This window comes from Schizosaccharomyces osmophilus, chromosome 1 (genome assembly GCF_027921745.1).
Source record: "Schizosaccharomyces osmophilus chromosome 1, complete sequence".
Classification (NCBI taxonomy): Eukaryota; Fungi; Ascomycota; class Schizosaccharomycetes; order Schizosaccharomycetales; family Schizosaccharomycetaceae; genus Schizosaccharomyces; species Schizosaccharomyces osmophilus.
Genome location: NC_079238.1, coordinates 2,663,111 through 2,676,596, shown reverse-complemented (window position 1 = coordinate 2,676,596; position 13,486 = coordinate 2,663,111). Strand labels below are relative to the sequence as shown.

At 37.6% G+C, this 13,486-nt stretch overlaps 4 protein-coding genes across 4 annotated transcripts; all 4 read left to right on the top strand.

Moving 5' to 3' along the window:
• Positions 1–605: 605 nt before the first annotated feature.
• mrp7 (mitochondrial ribosomal protein subunit L27) lies at positions 606–1,079 on the top strand (the record flags this gene model as incomplete). Its single annotated transcript, XM_056180017.1, has 1 exon — positions 606–1,079. One exon carries the CDS (start codon positions 606–608, stop codon positions 1,077–1,079), a length of 474 nt encoding a protein of 157 aa, XP_056035375.1.
• Positions 1,080–1,970: 891 nt separating this feature from the next.
• Positions 1,971–8,552, top strand: mor2 (morphogenesis protein Mor2; the record flags this gene model as incomplete). Its single annotated transcript, XM_056180016.1, has 1 exon — positions 1,971–8,552. One exon carries the CDS (start codon positions 1,971–1,973, stop codon positions 8,550–8,552), a length of 6,582 nt encoding a protein of 2,193 aa, XP_056035378.1.
• Positions 8,553–9,053: 501 nt separating this feature from the next.
• Positions 9,054–11,775, top strand: mts4 (19S proteasome regulatory subunit Rpn1/Mts4; the record flags this gene model as incomplete). Its single annotated transcript, XM_056180015.1, has 2 exons — positions 9,054–9,188; positions 9,235–11,775. 2 exons carry the CDS (start codon positions 9,054–9,056, stop codon positions 11,773–11,775), a joined length of 2,676 nt encoding a protein of 891 aa, XP_056035377.1.
• A 944-nt stretch (positions 11,776–12,719) lies between these two features.
• On the top strand, positions 12,720–13,415 carry SOMG_01221 (uncharacterized protein; the record flags this gene model as incomplete). Its single annotated transcript, XM_056180014.1, has 1 exon — positions 12,720–13,415. The coding sequence occupies one exon, from the start codon at positions 12,720–12,722 to the stop codon at positions 13,413–13,415; it is 696 nt and encodes a 231-aa protein (XP_056035380.1).
• Between the last annotated feature and the right edge of the window lie 71 nt (positions 13,416–13,486).

Genomic DNA, 13,486 nt, shown 5'->3' with positions numbered 1-13,486 from the left:
TGGCATGGCTTTTTCAATCAATGATTGAACGCAGTTTGAGTCGAAAGTGTATGTGCCAAGAGAAAGTGGAGTACAGTAAGCTTCGTTGGTTCGTTTTACACAAGCGCTGTCCAACTCCTTAATTCATAATTTAAGCTCACTATCCTCGTTCTTAGGAATGAAGAACAACAAATTATATACCGCTGAAATACAAATTAGCTAGCAAAGAAACTGATTTTAACCGCGCATGGATTTCATCGGGATTGAATGCTTGTTCTCGTTTTCTGTAGTACATTTAAGCAGGGAGAATTTGCGTGTAGTGCAGCGAAAGCCCAAGAGACTGACCGTTTGAAAATATCGTTAACCTTTCATAATGAGCTAGAGTGATAGTTAGTGCATACACAGTCCCAGAATCCATTCGTAAAAGTGCCTTTAAACAGAACCGATTGTCGAGTAAGTTTACCGTCTTTCAAATAATTAATAACTATTGAGACGTTGTTTGCCTTTTTTGTGCTTTGACTTTTTCTTCAAAGAATAAATATCTGACATTTGACAAAGAAACAACACCGGTTCTTACCGCTCCACAATCCCAGTTTCTTCCGGATTGAAAAGAAGCATTATTTACCATGATTGGAAAATCGACGTTTATGAATGAGTTATCCTCAGCTTTGCTTCGCAGGCAAAGTCCAAGTCCCTTGAGACTAATGCCTTTTTCCTTAACGTTTCCTCCTATTCGAACATCAGCCAAGCATGGAGGAGGTTCTGCAAAGAATTCAGGTGATTCAGCTGGCCGTCGTCTTGGTGTTAAGCGTTCAGAGAACCAATACGTGAATGCTGGTGAAATTTTGATACGACAAAGAGGTACAAAGTTCCATCCTGGAGACAATGCCAAACTTGGACGTGATTTTACTATTTTTGCAACCGTTTCCGGGTACGTTAAATTTTTTCAAAAGCAAATCTCCCTTCGCCGCACCAGGAAGTATGTTGGTATCGTTTTTGATCGACAAACCAGCTTGCCTAGACCAGAGGAAGAACCAACTATTCGAAGAGTTAACAAGTTTATTGTACCAGAAGTCTCCTCGGCCGCTGCTTCTTCTTAAATCTTTTTCATTTTATTGTTAGTAGGTTTGGTGTCTGCTCAATGTACGACCTTCTCCTCTTTATAAGTTTCCGAATCCTTTTCTCATAATTTTTTTATTCTATTTTTAGTTTTTTTCTGGATATTCTATAAATACCCATTTTTTGTATCAATTCTGCATACATAATCTCAACACTCCTTTCTTTCCCTTCATTAGGCTAACTGGTTTCCTACAGGCTATTTTGACAAATTCGTTTTCGCACTTGTATGTGGATTAACCAAGTTGTATATTGCATACTCTGAATAACTAGTCAGTTGTATGGTATCGCATCTACTAATGAACGGCACCGTTTAGAGAGGTTTTCGACAAAACACCCTTTATCGTTTAAAAATTGAACGCATTATTTTGCAACGTACGATTCAAGTTTGTAATCATTCTGTAGCTAATGTAGCAAATCAACATGTCTACTACGAGTATTTTTGTAATAAACATGCTTTGACGGACATAGAATCAAACCTCCATTGCTAGCAAGCGATTCTTATTTTTAACCGATTTTTGGTAGCGTGCTTTATAATGAACTTGACTTAACTCCTTAAACGATTTAAAAAAAATCTACAACTCTCTACGCTGCTTTTTGGTAATCACCTACATCTTCAATCAAATTCTGTTAACAGTTTACATACTCATCAACGTTTGGTTATTTAAATCAGGGTATTTGGCTACATTCTACTTAAATTCCTGGGTCTTATGCAACAACGTGTAACAATTGAATCTTTTTTCTAGAAAGGCACTTTGATTCCGACCTTAATTATTTTTCCTTATATTGGCGGGATATTCCAACACTGTTTTTGAGCATTGAGATCTAGAATTGCTATATACTTGGCAGACCTAGAATATATAATGATAAGCTGAATGAACTTGAATGAAACTGCTCAAGAAGAACCTTTATATGGGGAGGAAATTAATACTTCCTCACAAGAAGAACAACAACACTCAGCGGTTGATTATGCTCTGCATATACTATTTACACAGTTCGTTAGGATATCAGAGCAAAAAATATTTTACCTTTCTCGTCATCAATTCAATCAACAAACACAACCGAGTCAAGTTTCATTTATAGTGAACGAACAAGATGCAATTCGTCTTCTACGGAAAGGAAAAGATGAAGAATTCGACAGATGCATTCAAGCTTTAATTGGCCTTGCTATAAAAAAACCCGTGGCCGTGATTGAATCGCTTCTTTATTGGAGAAAAGTCCGCGTCAGTGTTACTAACTCCAAAAATGTTCCACATCTCGTAGCAGAAAGGAAGAACTTTGTCTCTGTTTATATCCTTTGCCGCTCCTTGTCCGAAATAACAGAAAGTCTCCCCAATAATACCCTTGAAGAAACCACAGTTTCTTCGTTACTAGAATGCATTTTCCATCAGTTGTTGAATCCAAAAAATCTTCCGACCAATTCTTCTTCTTTGAGGCTCGCAAATTGGGAGAGCTTTGCTTACTTATTGGGAAGTCTTTCTCGCTTCAATTTTGTCATGGTATCCGATCGATTTATAGAAGAAATCGAAAATCTAGAAAAATCAAACATGGATACCGAAGTTAGGGAAGCTTATCTTATATATATTCTCCGTGCTATGAGACATCTTCACATACGCTTATACCCGATAGCACACTTGGAGGAATGTGTCGCATTCCTGGAATCTTTAGCATCTTTTTTCATCAAATCAAATCAAGCAGTGCGGATTGAGCATGCTTTTCTGTTTGAAAATCTTCTTTCTCCACTTATTATACATGCCACCTTTGAAGTAAATATCCCTGCCTGGGTACGCACCATACACACCCTTTATCCCATTGCATTTAAGTCATGTACCAAATCCAAATATTGGCAAGTATGGTTTCCTTTCCTTTGTTCGTTATTATGCCTTTCCCCGAAAGAGTTTTTTTTAGAAAACTGGTTGCCAACGTTGGAGGCTTCTTTTGTTCGTATAAAAGATAGACGACTTCGAAATACAGGTTTAAAATCCGTGGCCAAGGTTTTTTGGGTCTGTTTTAATCGTCTTCAAGAAATTACGGATGAAACATTAAAAGCCATCACCTACATTTTAAAGCCTATATTTTTACAAGGAAAGACTTTTAATGTTACCCCATTTGCTACAGTCGATGAAGTTGAAGGGTTCTCGCAAATCCTAAGAGTTCTTGCTCCTCATTATCCGAACTATATAATAAATGAAATTTTGGAGCCCCTATTAATGGATGTCTTTGATGAGAACATGGGTTGTGAGAAAATGATGATCGTAATACGTTCCTCGTATTATGTATTGCAGGATATCAAGCAAAAAAACTCCCCTAAAGAATTGTTTAATTTTATCGAGTTTCAATTTATTGATCTATGGAGTAATGCAGCAGGTTCTTGCTGGGAAACGTTTATAAAAAATATATCAAACAGTGCTCTTTTTCTAACGCTGCAACTCTCGAACGACATCAATCGCTATTATAACTCACGAAATTCTGCTGGTTACTTGGGCTTATATAGCAATTCCTTAAAAATTTTTCCTTGTTTAGTTGGTAAAATTGAACCAAAAATAATCGATGCATACATCAAGTGCTTAAATTGTCCTAACAAAGTCATTCAACTCTCGTGTCATAATGCTCTTCTCTATTTTGCATCAAAGCTCAATAAGACTAAGCCAATAATTTCATGTTTATCTAGAAAGCTTGTTCAAGGATCAGAGCACTTACTTTGTACTTATCACGAAGTTATACAAATTTGGATTCAACAACAGGAGGCTGTAATTGAAAAACGAAGTTCTTATTTAAGTACCAAATCTAGTCATGCTTCAGACAGTGAGAGCACAAGCATGGGGAAGCAGGATTATGATGAAACTCAAAGCTGGATGATTATTGAAGAAATTCAATCACTTGCTGTTTTGCATCTTTCTTCTCCCTCCGTTGATATTCGCCAATTTGCAGTAGCTTTGCTCAACGATGTGAAAAAATTAAACACGGAATACCTAGTGTTATCTTCTGATAACTATACGGATGGAGAAGTCTGTTCTGAGCCTACTATCGTCGATGTATTGAAAGATTGTGACGCTTCTATTCTAAGCGTAGAGAGTCATCTTCCAACTGCTGCTGAACGTTCACGTTTACGAAAATTCATAAACGACGGTACAAAAGATATGTTGCTCAAGCTTGCAACTTCAAATAGTGGGGTTGATATATCAATTTGGTATAACGTTTTTCCAAAATTTATAAAACTTTGCTTTGAACGGTTCCCGACTACGATGGCGTTATTAAGGAACACCGTGTGTACCAAATTACCTAGCATAACATCAACATTGCTTTCGAAAATTGACACCTCAGACACCAATTTTAATTTAAAAATTGCTGTGAAAAATAACGAATTTCCTGAGTATCTCCTTGTCCAGTGGAAGTTGTATTTAATTGTTGCTTGTTGCACTATTACTTATACCTCTAATCTGGACTTATCGCAAACAAACTTACGACGAGCTTTAACAGCAGTTCAGTCCGGTACTCATTTACGAAGCTTACAGGAGACTATGAAGATTACTTCTGCTGAAAGCCTTTTTAGCATGATACTCCCATTAATTTTCGTCGAATTTTCCCCTATTCGCGAGGCTGTAGTGTTTGCTACTGGTTGTATTAACATAAATGCATTTCCCCAACTAGTCAAATCTTTAAAGCCTTATATTTCATTTTTAAAGGAGGAGAAACCGGAGTTTTTGCTTCGGAATCTAAACTTCTCAAACTTCGGACGACGCAATAAATCTGATAACCTACTGAGGTCTGAAATAGCTCATATCTTTGCTCTAACTTCTCACCTTTTGATACATGACTCGATTAGAGAGGAAGGTGATACTTTGTTAATTATATCTGAGTTTTTAAAGGATCTAAAAATCTTTTTAACTTCTTGTACGCAAACTGATGTGAGTTCATTTAAGATTAAATGCTATTTTGCGCAACTTCTCGAGAAACTAATATTATTCCAAAATCTGAACGACGGGCTCGAAATTCTGCCACTGTCTGGTCGAGTGTCTTGTTGGAAACTCTTAGATGAGTGGACCGGTTTTGGTCCAGCACAAGAAATCATGAAAAATCATCAAGATGAAATTCGTTTTAATATAGTTGAAAGCCATAAAGATATAAGGGAACGTGATCGTCTCCTTGCGTCGTTTGAAGCAGCTAAACAGAACCTTGAATATTTGGCAATTAAAGCTATGATAACTTTGAGCACTTCTAGGCTTCATCAAGAACTAGATGAAGCTATATTTTCTTTCGACGTCGAGGTTTTACTGAATTGGTATACGGCCATTTTACACTCTCCTTCCAAAGTTATTATTAACCTTGCTAGAAAGGGCCTGTGTACCTTACTAATAAAAAACTGCGATTATGAGTTACTACTTCAAAAAGTGATAGAAAAATGTTTTTTACAAGGAATTCCACAACAAATATGTGATTTTTTCTTTTTGGCCCTCTCAGAAATGCTCATTCAAACTGAAGTTGGACATTTAAGTATTCCAAAGTTATTACCGCTTTGTCTAGTAAAGCTCTCTGCAAACAATATATCCGTTAGGCTGAAAGCTTTTGAGCTATTAGGAAAATTCCGGCTGAACAGCTTTACGTTAACGGCCATGATGGAAATGAAGAGCTTCTTAGAATCGAGTAATCCTGCTCTATATTTAAAACCTCAGTACTTATTTTCAGTTCAACTTGCTAGTGATTTTTCCGGGGATTCTTTTGCGTTGACATCCGAATGCTTGAGATATTTTAACTATGGTGATTTTCATCGACGAGGATTAGTTACCGTTTTGCTTCCTTGGTTACAAAACCTGGAGCTCAAAATGGATGTCGGTAATAAAACATTTGAATTTTATACCGTCACCACATTGATTGGCTTAATCGAAATTACCACGAAATACACTAAGGATTTGCCTAACGAGATTGAAGCACTTTGGACGTCTTTAGCTTTGTCTGGACATAAGAAAAATTGGACTGTAATTTTATTTTTCTTGATGCAACAATGCTTTAATCGAAAAACTTTTGCGTTTGTTGAATGTACACGACAAATCACAATTTACCTTGCAAAAACCGAACTGCTTTTGGGCTTGTACGCTACATTGTTGTCTTTTATATCTTCAACTAATGTTTCCAACGAAAATCAGGAAATATTTTCCTACAGTATTGAAAATTCAAATCATACATACATTGCAGATCTAGATATCCTTTTTCCTTCGGAAAAAGATTCGATATTCTATTCACCATGCCAATTGGCTTTATTACTATTAATGGACATAGTCCCTAATCCATCTATTATGATTGGGGCTAATGAGGTAGCTACAATCCTTCAAGCAGCTTTCATACAATTGGATCATTATTCTAAAATAGTTCAAAAGCAATGCCGTCAAATCATTCACTATATTGTTGAAAAAGTTCAAGCAATGGAAGGGAGGTTGTATTCTGATGATAACTATTTTAGCTTGCTGGGTTCTGAAAATATATTCTCCGCCAACACGAAAATCGATCGTTTGAAAGACTTCACGACTACTCGCTATGATCACTTAATTACCAAAACCAATGAAGTGTTAGTAAACACCTATCCGGATTTGATACAGATATGGGGTAAAATAGCCTTGAACTGGGCTACAACATGCCCTTCAAGGCGACTAGCTTGTAATTCATTTCAGGTTTTCCGTTGTCTGCTTCCCAAGTTTGATACTGACATTCAATTAAATTTAATAGCCAGATTAGTTGGAACAATTTCCGATCAAGAAAAGTACTTATGCGCTTATTCTGTTGAAATACTTGCCACTATAAATGCGTACGTTAGGGCTATGGAGCCTTCTGATCTGATGCTTTATCCTCAATTATTTTGGACTTCAGTGGCATGCCTCACTACTGTTCACGAAGAAGAGTTTTTACACGCAGTGAAAATTACATATGACTATCTTAAAAGAACAGAACATCTTCCAGAATTCCCTCAACACTTAATAGACTCTTTACCGAAGTCATGGTACGAGCAGTTTGATGGCCTTCATCTATTAGTATTACGAGGTTTTCGATCAACAAAATCATTTGAGTTGTCAATGCGCTTATTCATGCTCCTAATGACTTACGGAGATAAAGATATAGTTGGAAATGTCGACTTTAGACTTTTAACGTGCTTGTTAGTTTCATTACCGGCAATGCTGACAACGTACGAAAGACCTGAAAAACTATCATTTAATTTGGATGATTATTGTGAGAAATTAACGAGTTTGGCATATTCATATGAGAATATTGAATTAATCGAGTTGATAAAAACGTTTATGAACAGACAGTTTAGGAGCTCGGATGACTTTTTAAAATGTGCTGTCTCATATATAACCTCTAACTTTTTTGAAGATTTTGCCTTAGAAATTATAACCATTCTTTCAATGTTTTTGTCAAATAATATGCCATGGATTCGGAAATCTACACTGAGGATTTTGGATAACGTACTACCAAAGCTGCATTTTGACGATAAAACATATAGCGGCCTTGGATTAAATTTAATTTCTCCTTTACTCAGACTGTTATCAACCGATTATGTGATGGATGCATTAAAGCTTTTGACTATGCCATTGTCTATTTCAGGGCCTTCAGACGTGCAGACGTTTAAGCTGCTAATGGTTGATCCAAAGACCAAAAGCACTGACGCTAGATTTGCTCACTTTTGTGAAATACCTGACGAAACCGGCTGGTGTGAACCCAACGCTGATTATGCACTAACATTGACCAAGAAGAACGTACACACCATCTTTTATACATGCCCCGAAACAGGTGATTCTTTGAAAACTCCTGAAATTCGATTTCATGCTGAAGAGGTATCAAACTATCCTCGACATATTCCTACGAACAGCCGCGGGTCTTCTGGAGAGAATTCTTTGGGTGAACTCGTAACTACTTTACACAGCCTTGACGCTTTCTTTGCAGATGATAAAGATGAGCATTTACCTGAGTCGAGTGATTTGTCAGATCATAACACAGTGGTATACAACGATACTACTGATGACTACGATGACCAGATAGTCTCCATACTCTCTGGAAATTTAAAACGAGAAAGGGAAGGTTGGATTCCGTATGAATCCAGCGTATTTGGAAATTACGTTGCATCAGAAGAGAATGATGAATTGACAGACTCGTCAACTGGTACTCCAGGTCGTTCACATAAAGCATCGCTAATGTCAAAATTGAAGCCTCTTTATTTTTCTGATAGTGACCCAAGTTATCCGACATTAAATCGCATTAACAATTTCTCAGATTTTCGTCCTTCGCTAGAAGAGCTCCGACAACCCACTGATTTTAAGGGTTTGACTGACTGGAATATGGAAGACCCAGAAACATCAGATTCAAAATTTCCATCTAATGGGCTACCATTACATGAAAACTATTATCATTTGCGGACTATGTTTCATGCGGGTGAAAGCAATAATTCTTTGAATCATTCTTTTGTTTAAAGACTGAGACAAAGAAGAAAAAAAATCGATGGTATTTATGTTCGCTATTATTTTTTGTGTGAAATTGAAACTATGTCGATTATGGAAGTCGTTTTTTAAGCATCATGCATATTTTAACCCCTTTATTTATTTTCAATTTGTTTATTTGTCTAAATTTTTATGTCTTATGGCTGGCGGTAAGTCAGAAGACTTAATACGTGAATCTTATGTATTTAAATTCGTTTTGTCAAAGCCTTTGTTTGTTCTATTTCGTTTCATTTTACTTTTTATTCTTTAACAGAGCATAAGTAAATTACACACGATACATGGAATAGTATTGAATATTTACTTAACGAGAATAGATGTATAATATCACTACATGAACTCAGAAAATAATACGATAGTAATAGTGAGTAAGCGTGAAATCTTCGCAAGCATTCGATATACCTAATATTGTGGGTATGCCAGTCCTGCCGACTGCACATTACTATTCATCGTCAGTGAAGAAATCAAGTAGAAAAGATGAATCCCGAAGACATCAATAAGTCTTCAAAAAGTAATGATGAGATGATAAAAGATGAAAGCGTAAAAACGCCATCTTCTAATGAAAAAGATCAAGCAAGTTCTGTTAAAGAAAGAAATGATGTGGTGGATTTGGTAAGTTATTATTAGCTTTTGAGAAAGAAAACTAACCTATTTACAGTCGGAAGAAGATTTACAACTTAAAACCGATTTAGATATGCTGGTAGAACGAATTCAAGAAAATAATCTAGACTTAATGAGTTCCATTCTTACACAATTGAAAGAAATCATTAGAACCTCTACATCTTCTATGACAGCGGTTCCTAAGCCCCTTAAGTTTTTACGACCCCATTATTCGACTTTGACAAAGACGTTCGACTCTTGGAGCGAGGGGCCTTTGAAAGTACAATTTGCTGATATCCTTTCCGTTTTAGGAATGTCATATAGTGACCCTAGCAAACGGGAATCATTAAAATATCGCTTGCATGGTGTTACTAGTGATCCTTCTGTCTGGGGTCATGAATATGTGCGACACCTAGCAGCTGAAATAGGAGCTGAATTTGTTGAGCGTCAAGAAAAGGATCTGGCAACTGATGACCTTATGGATCTTGCACTTCTCATTGTACCTTTCTTTTTGACTCACAATGCTGAAGCTGATGCCATTGATTTACTACAAGAATTAGGTGCGATTGAAAAGGTTACCCCTTACGTTGAGGCTGATAACGCATCTCGTGTATGCTTATACATAACGAGTTGTGTAAATCTGCTCCCATTTCCTGAAGATGTGGCCATGCTTAGAACAGCTCATGCTATTTATCGAAAATTTAATCAACTCACACAAGCTCTAAATGTTGCTATTCGCCTTGATGATATGTCGTTAATTCGAGAGGATTGCGAGGCAGCAAATGACCCATTGTTAAAAAAGCAGTTAGCATACATTTTAGCAAGACAACGAATTCCTTTTGATATGAATGACGAAGAGTTAAATGATGCTTTGAACAACATTCATTTGTCTGATCACTTTCATTATCTTGGAAAAGAACTTAGCCTTATGGATCCTAAAGTTCCTGAAGATATTTTTAAAAGTCACTTGGAAGTGGCCCGGACGGGCCTTGGCTCATCTGGTGTTTACTCGGCTAAACAGAATCTAGCTAATACCTTAGTTAATTCTTTTGTTAATGCTGGATATAGTAATGATCGACTTGTTTTGGTTGACGATGAGAAATCATCTTGGATTTATAAAAACAAAGACTCCGGCATGATCAGTGCCACCGCTTCTATCGGATTATTGCAGTTATGGAACGTTGATATGGGGCTTTCTTTACTTGACAAATATCTTTACTCTTCGGAGGAAAATGTCAAAGCAGGAGCTTTATTGGGAATTGGTATAACTAATGTTGCCGTTCGTAATGAGGCCGACCCTGCATTAGCTATTTTATCTGAATATCTTGAAACAGGATCTACGAAACTTCGAGCTACTGCTATTTTAGGATTAGGTTTGGCGTACGCTGGATCTAACCGGGAAGATTTGCTTGATATGTTTGCCCCCATAGTCACTGATGTGAAAGCACCAATGCAACTTTCTTGCTTAGCAGCATTGACATTAGGATTAATCTTCGTCGGTACATGCAATGGTGATGTAGCTAGCACTATCTTGCAAACTTTAATGGAGCGTGATGAAGCTGGGCAAAACGATAACTGGGGTCGTTTTATGGCTCTTGGTCTCGCATTGTTGTTCATTGGTAAGCAGGATTTGGCTGATGCTACCATCGAGACATTAAAGGCTATTGAAGGAGACATTGCTAGACAAGCAGAAATTCTGGTTGACGTTTGCTCGTATGCTGGTACAGGAAACGTCTTACGAATTCAAAAGTTACTACATATTTGCAGTGAACCGCTCAGTGCTGATGCAAAGGAGAGTGAGAAGAGTGCACAATCCTTGGCAGCTTTGGGTGTTGCAGTTATTGCAATGGGCGAGGACATTGGTGCTGAAATGGTTACTAGGCAATTTGATCACATGATGCATTATGGCGAACCGTTTATAAGAAAAGCAGTTCCTTTGGCACTTGGCTTACTTTCCGCTTCAAATCCCGAAATGAGAATTTTTGATACTCTTTCTCGATATAGTCATGACAACGATCTCGATGTCGCCTATAACGCAATTTTTGCTATGGGTCTCGTTGGTGCCGGTACAAATAATGCTCGTTTAGCCCAATTACTTCGACAATTGGCTAGCTACTATCACAAGGAATCTAATGCACTGTTCATTGTACGCATTGCCCAAGGGTTGCTTTACCTTGGTAAAGGAACCATGTCGTTGAATCCATATCACACTGATCGTCAAATTCTGGGTCAGACAGCCTTTGCTGGTCTCATGACAGTTGCACTCGCAATGCTAGATGCAAGCTCATTAATCCTTGATTCCTCACACTGGCTTCTGTATAGTATGACTTTGGCCATGAGACCACGGATGCTTATTACACTTGGTGAGGACGGACAGTATCTTCCAGTCAGCGTACGCGTTGGTCAAGCAGTTGATGTTGTTGGACAAGCTGGACGTCCAAAGGTGATAACGGGTTGGGTTACTCATACAACGCCTGTGTTATTACATCACAATGAGAGAGCAGAGCTCGCGACCGAAGCTTACACACCAATGACCACCCTAGAAGGGATTGTGATTTTGAAAAAAAATAATATCGAGGACATTGAAATGACTGCTTAGATGATACCAAATCAATGGTTGAAAGACAATATATGTATTAATGTTGGACTAACAACTGTCCACAAAAAGTTGTTTACATTTCTCTATTGGTTAGTTGATAGTTTATTGAATACAATATTTTTATGAAAAATAAACATCTATTCTATTTTACTCTACCCTACCATTGTGTAGTACTTATCTAAAATTTAGTAGCCTTGTAAACCTTTGATTCTAGTCCCATCCTGCACCAAGGTTGAAATGAGAATATAAGTCCAAATTGATGTGCTTTGCAAAGAATGACTCAACAATTACAACAAAACAAAAATTACAAATTTGAATTGGTATGATATTGACATTGTCCTAATTATTTAATTGCTTCTCAAATAAATTTAAAAAAGAATAATAAATCAATAAAAAGAAAAGAAAAGAGACAAGATTCACAGAACAACGTACTCAACGACACGAGTATTTACTCAAAGCAAAGTAATGTCTGCGTAAATAATGCTTATAGGTTACTAGCTTCATTAAAAAAAAAAAGATAACGAGCAAAAATTGAAGAAGCGATACGCCGAACAGGGGAGGACCAAGCAAGAATGACTGGCGAGATGGTCATAATTGAGTCGTATCAACGTAGATATGATCAAACTTATACCGATTTATTCTGAAGATTTTAGAGCGAAATGACCGTCCTACCTTGAAGGTCATGAAAAATGATAACCCGTGCGAAAAGCAATTCGATGAAATGGAATCATGAGGTCGTCATGAAGTGAAATCAAACTGTGATAAGGGTATGGATAATTTTACTTAAATAGCCAGTTTTGAATCAAGCTAGAGCAAGCAGTAAAAGTCTAATATAAGACTTACGACCTGTGCAATAAGGAGCTACCTTTAAACCTTTTATCGTTTCTTGTGCCTTTCTTTAGTGTCTGCCGAGATTACCATCTCTTGTTTTCAGTCTTCTAAACATGATCTTCTCCATTCTTTCCAAGCTCATACTGTTAGCAGCAGCCGTGCAGGTTCAAGGTCAAGCTCCTTTTGGGAACACTACTAGCACGGCCGTTTCTACCCCTGTTGCACCTGGAACTGGCACGAATAGCACTAGTCTTTCATCCAGCTATCCTGCAAGTAGTCTTAACACAAGCAGCACCAGAGGACCAATCGGCGTTTCCTCAAACAGCTCGCTCCCTAGCTATCCTGTCACCAGTAGTGCGAACGTAACCAGCACTCCTTACTTCCCTACTTCAAACAGTTCTGTTTCAGCTAGCACTCCTTACTTTCCTACTTCAAACAGCTCTGCTCCTGCCAGCACTCCTTACTTGAATACGTCCAAGACCGTTGTTCCTACAGGTAGCGCAAATGCAACTAGCGAACCTCTTCCAGGTACCGGAAACAGTAGTGTCAGCGCCATTCCTACGAGCAGTGAAAACGCGACTGGTACAGTTATCCCTCCTAATGTTACTAGTACTCCTTCGACCGTGAATTCCAGCAGTTCTTTCTCAGTCAGTAGTAGCTCGGCAAGCGGGAATTCCAGCAAAGGACCTTCACCTATTCTCACTGGTAACACTACTAGTATTCCATCTGCGGCCGGCCAAACATTGCCGTTGAAGGGCTTTGCCACTACCTTTGCCTTACTCGTTGTGTCTATTGCTTTTTTAACCTAAAAGTATTAATTTAATGGCCAACTTTTAATTCCAATGGGTATTGCAAATCATTTGAGCAGTAAAGGCTCAAG